The sequence below is a fragment of the Etheostoma cragini genome, chromosome 7 (assembly GCF_013103735.1).
Source record: "Etheostoma cragini isolate CJK2018 chromosome 7, CSU_Ecrag_1.0, whole genome shotgun sequence".
Classification (NCBI taxonomy): Eukaryota; Metazoa; Chordata; class Actinopteri; order Perciformes; family Percidae; genus Etheostoma; species Etheostoma cragini.
The window spans coordinates 20,796,793-20,808,849 of NC_048413.1; the positions used below are offsets into that span (position 1 = coordinate 20,796,793).

Below are 12,057 nucleotides of genomic sequence, written 5' to 3' on the forward strand. Positions count from 1 at the left end.
GCAGGAACTATATAAGGCAAAGACAGTTCTTGATCAAGCATCCAGGCCCACAGTTCCAGCCAGCATCTGTCTTACTGTTAACCTCAGACCGGATCTTCTAAAACTATGCGCCACCTCAGACTCAGCACCACAATGTGTAAGTAGCCTGCAACTGACAACTATAGAACTCATTATATCATATATATCATGTAAAATCAGGAATTAGGTTTGATTTCTGCTGTTTTGCTGAAGAAGCCAAAGCTTTAATATCGGCTATAACATAGGTGCTGAGACAATAGGCTAAATCCTTGTTCATTCGCCATACCAACATGCTACGTCCCCAAAACAAATAGGCTGACTTGCACACATAACTTCTATGTTTGGCGCAAAATGGTCAGTAGTGGAAAAAGTATTCAGATCCTATACTTAAGTAAAAGTACTAATACCAAAATGTAAAAAAAAAATGTTAAAAATAAAAGTCCTGTGGTGAAAATTGGACATATTATGTTTTCTGTACTGTGCAAAACTTAAAATAATGAGGTAAAGTGTTCTGGAGAAAATCCCTGTGAGCTAAAACCTTGAAATTTCCTACTGTTCTGAATGCTCCGGTTTTAACATTTTTTCCCCCTCTCTGCTAAGTATTACGCAGCTCTAAGCCGACCTTCTATGATTGGTCACCGAATCAATGTAGGCAGGACTGTAGTGCTTTCTTTCAACCTTGTTGCATGTAACTACATGCTAACGGCATTTATTCAATTAATTCAATTCAGAGTCACATAACTCCAGAAACGCTTTTTGTTTGTGAAGTATTTGGTAAAAAAGCCTTTATCTAAGATCTTTGACTGTAAAAAGTGCTGCCATTACAATCTATTGTTTGCATATGCTATCTATTAAGTGCTAACGCAACATAATCTTGGGAGCCAATCATTTTGCCCCAAATTCCAGTCCCTTTAACCATGGGATGTGTCCGGTTGTGTAATTTGGTTAAGAAGCCTTTATTGGTGATTTTCAAACACAAAATGCAAGTTTTAACCTGAGTTTCTATATAATAGTTGCCCTTTAAATGAAAGGATGTAAGTATCACCACACAAAAATGTACTTAAAGTATTAAATGTAACAAGACTCAATGGAGAAAAATCCTCACATTTTAGAAACTGTAAACAATCAAAACAGTTCTGTCAATCCACTAAGTGTTTAATCGGCTAATCATTTCAGCTATAGGACTACTTGAAGCCCTACAAATTGTTGGATAGTTTAATTTATAATGTAACATCGTATTTCATGAACCACATATGTTTTGTGTGCATGAATCTTAATATGTAAAGTAACTAGTAACTAAACTGTCAGATTAACTGAGTTGAGTAGGCAACAAAAATGCGCTCTAAATTGTGGTGCACTATAAGTAGAAAGTGGCATGAAAAGAAAAGAAAGTGCAAGTGCCTCAAATTTGTACTTAAGTGGCCTACCTAAAGCACTTGAGTAAATTTACGTAGAACATTCCACGACTGAAACATGTTAGGTTATTTGCAATGGAAATATTCTTCCCATCGATTTGAGCTATTTGTGACAAATGTGCATGGGACCAGGGTCTAGGATAAAGCACAATAAAAAAAGAAAAGTTTTTTTTAAAGAGAGACTAACTTTTGCTTATGTTAGCTGGCACAGTTTGACAGTGATGTTTCTATTACAGTGCTGGCAGCAACATGTTCGCTCATGACAGCAGGTAAATTATCTGAGTGAATGTAATAACACCTATGCTTGCATTTATTTTCTGCATACAGTATGTGGCTTAAACACTCTTTAACTTATACATGTCTGTTGTTTTAGTTGTCTCCACAGAGAAAGCTATCACCTGTGGCAGCGACGGGAATGTCCAGCGCCTGAGCTGTGGTATGACTGAACTCTCTCAAATCTTTGGGTCCACTGTGAGTGGTACATTTAGGTTTTTGAAGGCCTTAATAAACTGATTTTACAAGTAATGAGGCAATAAAAACCTTTGTGGGCTTTAGTAACCAGAAAATATACTGTGGCAGAGAGAAACACCAAATGCTTCAGCCTACTACGAACATTCTCAGCTGAGACTGTTGAAATTTTAGGCTCAGTCAATAGATAGACAAATAGATAGATATTTATTGATCCCAAGAACAATGGGAAATTACGGTGTTACAGCAGCTAAATCAGTCACACAGCACAAAATATAAATATAAATTAAATACTAGGAAAAGTATACATACATACAATATACATAAAATAATAATAATAGGAATAAAATGTGACAATATGACAAATGAAAACACATTATTGCCATACAAATATAATGAAGTTGTTGAAGCCGTTATATAACTCGTCTTGTTCCCCTGCTGTGTAACAGATACCGGAGTGATCAGTGTGCAGACGGCGCTGTATGGACGCGCAGACGCTGTGACCTGCAGTGAGGGAAGACCTCCGGCAGAGCTCGCCAACACACAATGCTCTCTAGCGGGCACAGTTGACGTCCTCAAGCTAAGGTACACATTACATGTACAATCATAAAATAATATACTTTTATTATTATTATTATTACTTGTATTCTAAATGGGACACTCTCTCTTAATTAGGTCAATGATTGAATGTAACTGAGTTTTCAAAAAATGATTCAATTCATTTACATGAAATTAATCAAATGTACTACTTTGATGAGCTAGCCTAGGAAAGTGTGTTAAAAGTTAAAAGTTGTGGGGCGGCCTATAGCTCACTGTGTGGGTGCGCTCGCCCCGTGTTGGCTCGATCCTGCAGCGGCCCGGGTTCGGGTCCGGCCTGCGGCCCTTTGCTGCGTGTCATCCCCCATCACTCTCTCACCCGCCTTTCACATGTCTATCCACTGTCTCTGTCTAATAAAGGGAAAAAAAACCCAAAAAATAGTCTTAAAAAAAAAAAAAGTTTAAAAATTAAAAGTTGTGATAATAACATGCTTGTAATGTCTTTCCTACAGGTGTGATGGCAAGAGGGAGTGTGAACTAAACATCAACGTTTTTACTTCTAATCCCTGCAATGGCATCTACAAATACCTGGAAACCACCTACACCTGCCTCCCAGCACGTGAGTTACAATGTCAAATATCTGCATAAATAAGAGAAGCTACAGGTTTTCTAGAGTGATGTGATTTCCCTCATTTTACTTTGACAGTTCACCTTGATGCCTGTGAGGGCTCTTTGGCACAACTCCAGTGTGGTAATATTATTATATCTTTTTGCTTTTATGGTTTGATGTGGTAAACATAATTACATTTTCAATGCAACAGACCTTTCTAAATCTTCGATACATTGTTGTATTATCCAACTCGCCAATTGTAGGCTACCAATTGTTCATCCTTTTCCTGGACAGATCTAGGGCAGGTTATATTTGTGTACGGTGCAGACTATGGACGTCGTGACCAGACCACCTGCATTTACCAACGGCCTCCCAATCAAGTTCAAAATATCTACTGCTCAAGCCCCACCTCAAAAGTTGCTGACAGGTACAGCTGCACAACCTATACTGAATATATTGACACAAATTAAGACTACTTCCTATTGGCACAGATCTCACGGTTACGTTGCAAACTAGCTTCTCTGAGTGAAGAGACTAACACTCCAGCTGCTCGGTGACGGTTCTGATCAAACCATCAGTAATTCCACACCAGCAAAGGTGTTTTACAGGGCGTGGTTGGGCAAGGCAGTGTGTCTTCAAGAAGAATCCATGTACCGGACCACAGGGAATCTTGTGCATATGGAATATGTAACGGTGGAGAGATAGTCTTGCTATGATAGAGATACACAAGTCCAAATGATTTGGAATTCTTGCTAGGTTCCCTCAGTCAGTTAGGAAGTTAAATTGACAAAAGAAGGAATCAAAGAAGGGAGGCATTTCACATGCACAATTCATTCAAGGCCTAAATAAATACATCTGGTGTTTGTGTCTTTCAAAGTATGGGGCATGCAGCCGATGAAGCACTGTAGACGCTCAGTGTAGTGTGTGATGTACTGCCGCTATGATAAAGTTTGAAGCCATGAGTGCATGCCGATTTTCTAGACAGGCTGGAATTTTATATATAACCTAGAAAGAAAATCATCACCTTTGTAACGCACATCAGATTTTATGTTCTCCAGTGTATTCAAAGCCTGTTCTCACTCATGTCACTTTGCATCCACAGCTGTAATGGAAAGAGCAGCTGTACCATCGCAGTGAGCAACTCTGTGTTTGGAGACCCCTGTGTCGGCACCTACAAGTATCTGGACTTGGCTTACACATGTGATTGTAAGTTTCTTACAGACCCAAAAATTACTCACAGTGACAATAATAATTAGTTGAATTAAATTGTCTTAATTTAATATTTCCTGTTCTTTTGCAGATCCTGGGACCAATCTGGGTCCATAGAGTTTACTTATGTAAGCACACTGACGTTTCAGTCATATCACAATAAACATGCACGCAATGAAATATATGTATCAATTTGTTCATTGACTCGCAAAAACTATGAGAATAAAATTGAATTGGTAAAATTGCACGATTAAACTTTGTCGGGGCTGTCAGCTGTCGCGCACAATGAAGAAGATTTGGTGTGTGACACTGAGCTTGTCAATTTGTTGATTGATCATCCTGACTCGTCTAAATTAAACTGGCAGAAAGTCATACAGGACTTTACTTTACTTAAAGTTGCATTGTTAACTGCTTTTGTATTTTAAGCTGTTTATTACTGCTCTTTAATGTTTAATTTTTTTTACTGCATTGTGACTTTTGATTTCGATTGGATTAAAGTGTTACTTTGCTGCCTGTTCTGCCAATCACAGCCTTTCAATTCGGTAAATAGATATACACTTTAAACACATGTATGGAAACTTTGTATGGAAACTTTGAACGTTGTTAAATTGTGAGGCCACTTCAGAAGTAAACATATTAAACTCGCTCTAGAGCACTTGTTGCTGTGAGAAATAAATTCTGTGTTTCCACTTTATTTCTGTTCTTTTTCCTATCTTAAACCTGTGTACAGCAAGGTTTTCTTTGTTGAAGTTTGAGGCAAGTTTATTGTAATTGTATTTCAAAAAAATGTATACAAACAAGTGAAATTATTAATGAATGTGTTTTGTTTAGCAAAATTAGATTGTGTTGTTTTTTACTATTCAATATTTCCTATATTTCTATGCAGATTTTGTGTGCTGTACTCTGATAAAATCCCCTGGGCCCCCCCTGACTGATTATTGCCCCCGTGTGCCACTCCACTTAAAATATCCTGGAATCGCTCCTGGAACATAGACGTTTTTAGTGTTAGGTAGATCAGAAAAAACACACACACACGCCATTCTCTCTTGTGTTGAGGTTACCCACCAATCAGTGTTTAAATATTTGACATTTTTATGCTGCATTGCATATTAGCAAATGTGAAACCTCGTTATCTAGAATTTCTGATAAGCCTGTGCATCATACATATTAGCTTCTTTTAAATTTAGCATACATTTGATTCACTCAGTAGGTGCTATTTTAACCTCCGACAACGAGGTGCCAGTAGGCTCTTGACGTTACGTAAAAGAAGAACAATGAAGCCACAGTTAAAGCCTGTCTTTTAGCAGAAATCAGCAGGAAAACTTGGCCTTGTCCAAAGCCGCATATTTTTTTATTATGATTACAAACGTAAACACTTGGATTACAATTTATAGTATTTTTCCAGTAGGCTATTTGTGCAGCGACTATAGGCTATACAACTTTTAAATAGTAGCCTAGCCTAGTTAAGTGTTAAGTGTAAAACATACTTTTCAAACACAGTTAATCTATTACATGAATAAAATTCGTATACAACTTTTATTTAAGAAATATATATTTCAATGTAGAAATTATGACAGATTATATTTTTACTACACCACAAAGTTCATTTTTCCGTAATGTGAGTTGGAATATTGTGAAACCAATTGATTTGTAGGCCTATATAAGGCAAAGGCGGTTCTCAATCCAGCCTAACAGCCTACAGGTGTGTCTCATCAAGCCAGCATATCTGTCTCACTGTGCGCCTCAGACCACATCTTCCAAGACCATGCTCTGCTTCAGACTCAGCATCACACTGTGTAAGTAGCCTGCATCTGACAATTACAACGCTAATTACGTGGGTTCATGTAAAATTAGGAATTAAGTTTGATTTCTGCTTTCTTGCTGAAGAAGCTAATGCTAACCTATAGGCTTTGTGATTGGAGTTTCGGGGTGCTGGGTTAGGTGTCAGGGTAAGCAACGCTTCTCATGAACGGGTCCTCTTGTATGAATGTATGCCCAGTCCAAACGTTTATGATGTCCTACGAAATTAGGGGACTGCCGGCTAGTCTCGGGACACCGGCTGGCTCGCTCCATGACGCCGAGCGGCAGTAGCTAGCCGCTACAGAGCTCCGTAGTCTCAGCGGAAGTTGGTGGTTTTTAGTTACCCGAAAATAGGTGAGCCTATTGAGCTGGCACTAGGCACAGCGTTTCCGGTTGTTTTGGCGGGCATCACGGTTTTGTTTACTACGCAAAATATTAGCGTTTTTTCGCAACGGAGGAGGCACCGAAACGATTAAAATTAAGTAGGGGGGGGGGGGGACACTCCTAAAGAGGATTTCTGGGGTTAAGGCTTTAATTTCCCTGGCAAGAGAACTCTGCTCTCTGGCTTGAAATTCCTTTTTTTTTTTTTTTTTTTTTTTTTTTTTTTTTTTTTTTTTTTTTTTTAACCCATACATCCTCGTCTATTTGCCATAACCGGCCTACCAAAAAAGGATATGCACTTCAGAGTTTGGCTAACCGGTTATTTGCAGTGGAAATTTCAGTTCTGTGATTTGAGCTATTTGTGATATGTCTCTAGTGAGAGACACGTTTTCTTGATTGTTAGAACATCATCCAACCAACTAATCCAACCATTAGGCAGGGGTTGAGGATAAAGCATAAAAAACTAATTAAAAGCTTTATTTTAAGCCCCCCCCCCAAGAAGCTTATGTTGGCTGACACAACTTGACATTGATGTTTCTTTTCCAGTGCTGGCAGCAACATGTTCGCTCATGACAGCAGGTAAATTATCTGATTCAATGTAATAAAGATGATTCTCTTATTTGTTTTTTTGCATACAATATGTGGCTTAAACACATTTTAACCTCTTCCATATCTGTTATTTTAGTAGTATCCCTAGAGAATGTTGTCACCTGTGGCAGTGATGGGAGTGTCCAGCGCCTGAGCTGTGGTATGACTGAACTTTCTTGACTTTGGGTCCACTGTGAGTGGTACTTGATGTTTTAAAGGCCTTGATGAACTGCCTCGAACAATATTGAGGCATTAAACATTTGGGCTTTAGTAACCAGAAAATGTACTGTGGCAGAGAGACACAATCTCAAAAGCCATTAACTAATTCCATCATGAACTCCATTTAAAAAAAGAGACTCACACACACACCGGTATCAGCTGAGGCTCTAGAAAATTTAGGCTCAGTCAATATGACAAAATATTGCCCTATCTTCGTTCCTTATTTCTCCCTTGCTGTGTAACAGATACAGGAGTGATCAGCGTGCAGACGGCGCTGTATGGACGTGCAAACTCTGTGACCTGCAGTGAGGGAAGACCTCCGGTACAGCTCGCCAATACACTGTGCTCTCAAGCAGGCACAGTCGACGTCCTTAAGAAAAGGTACACATTACATGTACAATCATAGAATAATACTTTTTTCCATTGTCTTCTAAATGGGACCACTTTCTCATTAAGCCAATGATGTCGCTGAGCTTTCAAAATAAAAGCATCCTTCAAATGTATTACTTTGCACTACCTTTATAACTGCAATGCAAGCACCTCAACTACAGCAGAAATGCAATTTGTTGCTTTGTAATTCTGTTGTATGCAGCACAGATGTGAAGACTTCATTTGTAAAAGGAATGATGTTACTTCATGAGCCTCATAGCAACTTATCTGCTATCATTCTGTTAACACTTCCTGAAAAGGTTGACCTTGAGAACATGTCTCCAGGGACAGTGTTCTAAGAGGCATCAAACACTCTAATATAATAATGGACCATGGCATTATACTGCATATTTGAATAAGTGGTACCTCACGCGGTTTACATTTCACACTATATTGCACTGAAGTAGTAGTAGTCGCTACAGTAGTGACACTTTTGGGTTCAAGTGAGCTTTTGTTTTTAAAACATGCTTGTAATGTTTCCTACAGGTGTGATGGCAAGAGGGAGTGTGAATTTAACATCAACATTTTATATACCTCTGATCCCTGCAAGCGCATCTACAAATACCTGGAAAGCACTTACACCTGCCTCCCAGCAAGTGAGTCACATTGTCACATGGTTGCAAAAAGAGAAGAACCTGCAGATTTTCTGGAGTAATGTGATTCCCTCATTACTTCGACAGATCACATTGTTGCCTGTGAGGGCTCTTCGGTGCAACTCCAGTGTGGTAGTTATTGTTTTGCATTTATGGTGGATTGATGTGATGGAATTACATTTTCAATGAATCAGACCTTAATCTTCACTAAATTGTCTTCTCCACCTTGCCTATTGTAGTAATTTTTCTTTTTCCTGGACAGAGCAAGGAAAGGTTATAGTTTTGTATGGTGCAGACTATGGCCGCAGTGACCAGACCACCTGCATTTACCAAAGGCCTCTCGATCAAATTCAACAAACGTCCTGCTTAAGCCCCACACGCAAAGTTTTTGACAGGTACAGCTGCACAATCTTTGCTAACAATATAGGGGAAAAAAAAAAAAAATCAAGACTTTAAGAAACTACTTCCTATTGGCACAGAATTCCAAACGACTAGAAATTCTTGCAAGGTTCCCTCAGTCAGAAAGTGAAATTCCCAAAGGATGGGATCAAAAAACATTTTACATGCACAAATCATTCAAGGCCTAACAAATTAAATCTGCTGTTTTGTCTTTCAAAGTATGGGGCATGCAGACGGTGACTCAATGGGGAAGCTCAGTTCACTATGTACTGCTGCAGGAAGGAACTGCAATCTGGACATGACAAAATCTGAATTTTTATTTTGCATCCACAGCTGTAATGGGAAAAACAGCTGTAACATCACAGCAAGCAACTCTGTGTTTGGAGACCCCTGTGTCGGCACTTACAAGTACCTGGCGGTGGCTTACACATGTAGCTGTGGCAGTAAGTATCATGATTTTGGCTGTTTACTCCAACAGCCAAAATAAACTCTGAGCAGCAATTTAATAAAGACAATGCAAAGACTTATCAGTTGCTTAAATGATCAATTAAATATTTCTTCTTTTTGCAGGTCCTCCGATCACTCCGCTTACATAGAGGTCACCTAATATAAGCATACTGAAATTTCAGTCATTTCACAATAAACATGTATTTTGTTGAATTAATTTGTAAGTTTCATCATTAGATGGATAAATGTGAAACATAACTGTTATGTATCTGGAACAGGATTCTGCAAATACTAAAACAATCTAGAGTAGCTCGACCCATAAAGATAAAGTTGGACTGTTGAGAACAGAAAATCCCCTGCTGCACAAGATGCAGTTTGATCCTACATTGTTTGGTAGGTAATATTAGTCTCGCATTACCAAACCTACCTACACAGCGCTGCGGAGAAGGGTCTGGCGTGTCCACAGCATTCTGGATGGGAGAAACGTGTCCTTAATTCTTAAGTGTTCACAGTCGTCGTGGGCAAACATTGGCTCTGCAAATGGCTTCGGAGTAACTTGTTTAAAACTAAATAGTAACAATTATTTAGGTCAATGTAAGTTGAGAGACTTGCATTGATTTACAGCTATCGGCATGGATTTATTAATCCTAGAGCATTTTCTGTTAAGTTAGAAGTGGTTTAACTTTTTCTTTTAAACTTTATTAGCCTGCATTTAAGAAAAAAATAAGGGTGCATATTGTTCAGTCTAAGTACTGTTAAAGTTGACATTGTTACTTTTTGCAGACATTGCCACAGTTGAGATAATAAGAAATGGCTGAAGTTGCAACTAATTTTAAATGAAGTTTGACTAAGGGCTATATAAAGTGATCTAGCTGTGTTTCTATAGTGGGCCAATGCACCTTCATTTTTTTATTTTTATTACATCCCACTTTGTAATACAGAGATTTTAATGTTGATCAATCTAACATTCTTTTGTACTTAAAACTGTTTCCCAAATCGTTTCTGTGGTTCATTAACTCGTTGGAATGAGACATGACAGTAATGGACAGTTCTGCTCTCAACCTGTAGGGGAACAAAGAGGAAAAGTGTCTACTGTAAAGGTGCTGCTTGACAAGTATGTCAATGTAATTTTTAGTGAGTACCGTAAGATTACGACGCCGTTCAACATACTCATATTTTGAGTGTTTGGTTTGACCGGTTTACAATTCTGGGCTAACCCAGTGTTGTCACCGCCAGTGTTTCAGACTGCCTGCTAGTAAGCTAACGCTAGCTTTCACGCTACATAAACAAGCCGGACAGAGTTGTCCATCTGGCGCTAGAACTTCTTTCCCCGGCCGTCCTGTTGGCTCAGAACTCTACAGACTAAGTCCACAGGTACAAATTAATTTTGCACCAAATGTATCACAAGAAGTGTTGCAAAAGTCGAGGGCGCCGACTCGTGACGCGAGAGCACACTGTAGCGACAGATTTGAGAGGTTGTGCTGGAAAAGTGTCTGAAGTATGGGGGGGGGAAAAACAAGTAGGCCTAGAGTTTTTTTTTTCCTTTTTCTACATGCTCTCAAATCATATTCTACAAGTGCTCACATCGCATCTACACGCTCTCTCCTCTTGCACCATATTTACCTTCATACACCCGCCACTTTGAAAAAGTAGTATACCCGACGGGTGTTTGTTTCCTACCCAGTATTGGACCTTTAAATCATGTGAAATCGTGTAGAATTTAACACATTTTAGATTGTTTTCTTTGCATTTCATTCAAAAACGCCTAAGGTTCTGGAGGTTTAGCTTAAAAATGAATACAAAAAATGAGGTAGTTTATCTGCTGCGCAGGCCTACATTCAGCTGATCAGAATGTGACAGATGTGTAATCTGTTTCAGCTTTCTTTGTTGCTGTTTCTGCCATTTTTCTCACTGTTGGTAATAGTTTACCTGGAAACTCTGCAAGACTTAATTTTACAGAAGTACTTTTACAATCTATTAATGAAATAACTAAAGCTAGCAGAAGAAATGGAATTGCATGTCGGAAGAACTGAGCAAGGTGGTAAAACGACAGACGGGCTTACTGGAACTGATTGAAGTGAGACAACTGAAGGCTGTGATTAAAGATAAGAAAATCGAAGAGCTTGAAAGAAGAGTTGAAGATCTGGAACAGGACAATAGAATGGATGAACTGGTGATATCTGTAGGCCTACTTGAGACAACCCATGCATGGATTATAGAACGGGACAAACAGTGTGAGGCTGCATCAAGAGGTGAAGTCCACTCACTTGAGCAGGAAGTCATTAGGTATTTAACAACAAAGACATTCCTTCACAAAGCAAAACTATAGCAGTACGTCACACTACACCCCAAAAAAACAAAACAACTAAATAACTTTATGTGATGTGTGATATATTTATCTTTGAAAGCTTTGTGTTTACAGTATTTTTCATACCTACCTAAAATGTTTACACAGTACTGTTTTGTGAGATCTGTCTTGTTCTTTAATTTCTCCCTTGCTGTGTAACAGATACAGGAGTGATCAGCGTGCAGACGGCGCTGTATGGACGTGCAAACACTGACCTGCAGTGAGGGAAGACCTCCGGCAGAGCTCACCAATACACTGTGCTCTCAAGCAGGCACAGTCGACGTCCTCAAAAGGTACACATTACATGTACAGCTATGGACGGAAGCAAGCGCCTCACCAACTGCAGCAGAAATCTGATTTGTTGCTTTGTAATGCTGCTGTACGCAGCAGAGATTCCGATCACTCCGCTTACATAGAGGTTACCTAATAAAAGCATACTGAAGTTTGTCATATCACAAACATGACTTCAACGAAATACATTAGTTGGTTTGTTCAGTGTTTAGAGAAATGTAAAACATAACTGCAGAATCCTGTCCTAGATACATAACACTAAAATATGGAATAGCTCAACACTTAAGTTGAAATGTGGGCTGGGGG

At 38.9% G+C, this 12,057-nt stretch overlaps 1 protein-coding gene across 1 annotated transcript; it reads left to right on the forward strand.

The window, feature by feature from the left end:
• Positions 1-8: 8 nt before the first annotated feature.
• On the forward strand, positions 9-9,153 carry LOC117948205 (rhamnose-binding lectin-like). Its single transcript, XM_034877740.1, has 17 exons — positions 9-136; positions 1,670-1,702; positions 1,807-1,869; positions 2,351-2,486; positions 2,951-3,057; positions 3,145-3,189; positions 3,343-3,475; positions 4,151-4,254; positions 4,349-4,371; positions 5,912-6,053; positions 6,985-7,030; positions 7,125-7,186; positions 7,491-7,626; positions 8,161-8,270; positions 8,355-8,399; positions 8,530-8,662; positions 9,000-9,153. Exons 1-17 carry the CDS (start codon positions 106-108, stop codon positions 9,151-9,153), a joined length of 1,503 nt encoding a protein of 500 aa, XP_034733631.1. The 5' UTR covers positions 9-105.
• Positions 9,154-12,057: the final 2,904 nt, after the last annotated feature.

Coding starts and splice junctions, on each gene's coding strand:
- LOC117948205 (XM_034877740.1), top strand. CDS start 106: ATGCGCCACCTCAGACTCAGCACCACAATGT. Junction 137..1,669: donor CAGACTCAGCACCACAATGT/GTAAGTAGCCTG, acceptor TTTCTATTACAG/TGCTGGCAGCAACATGTTCG. Junction 8,663..8,999: donor ACACGCAAAGTTTTTGACAG/GTACAGCTGCAC, acceptor TTGCATCCACAG/CTGTAATGGGAAAAACAGCT.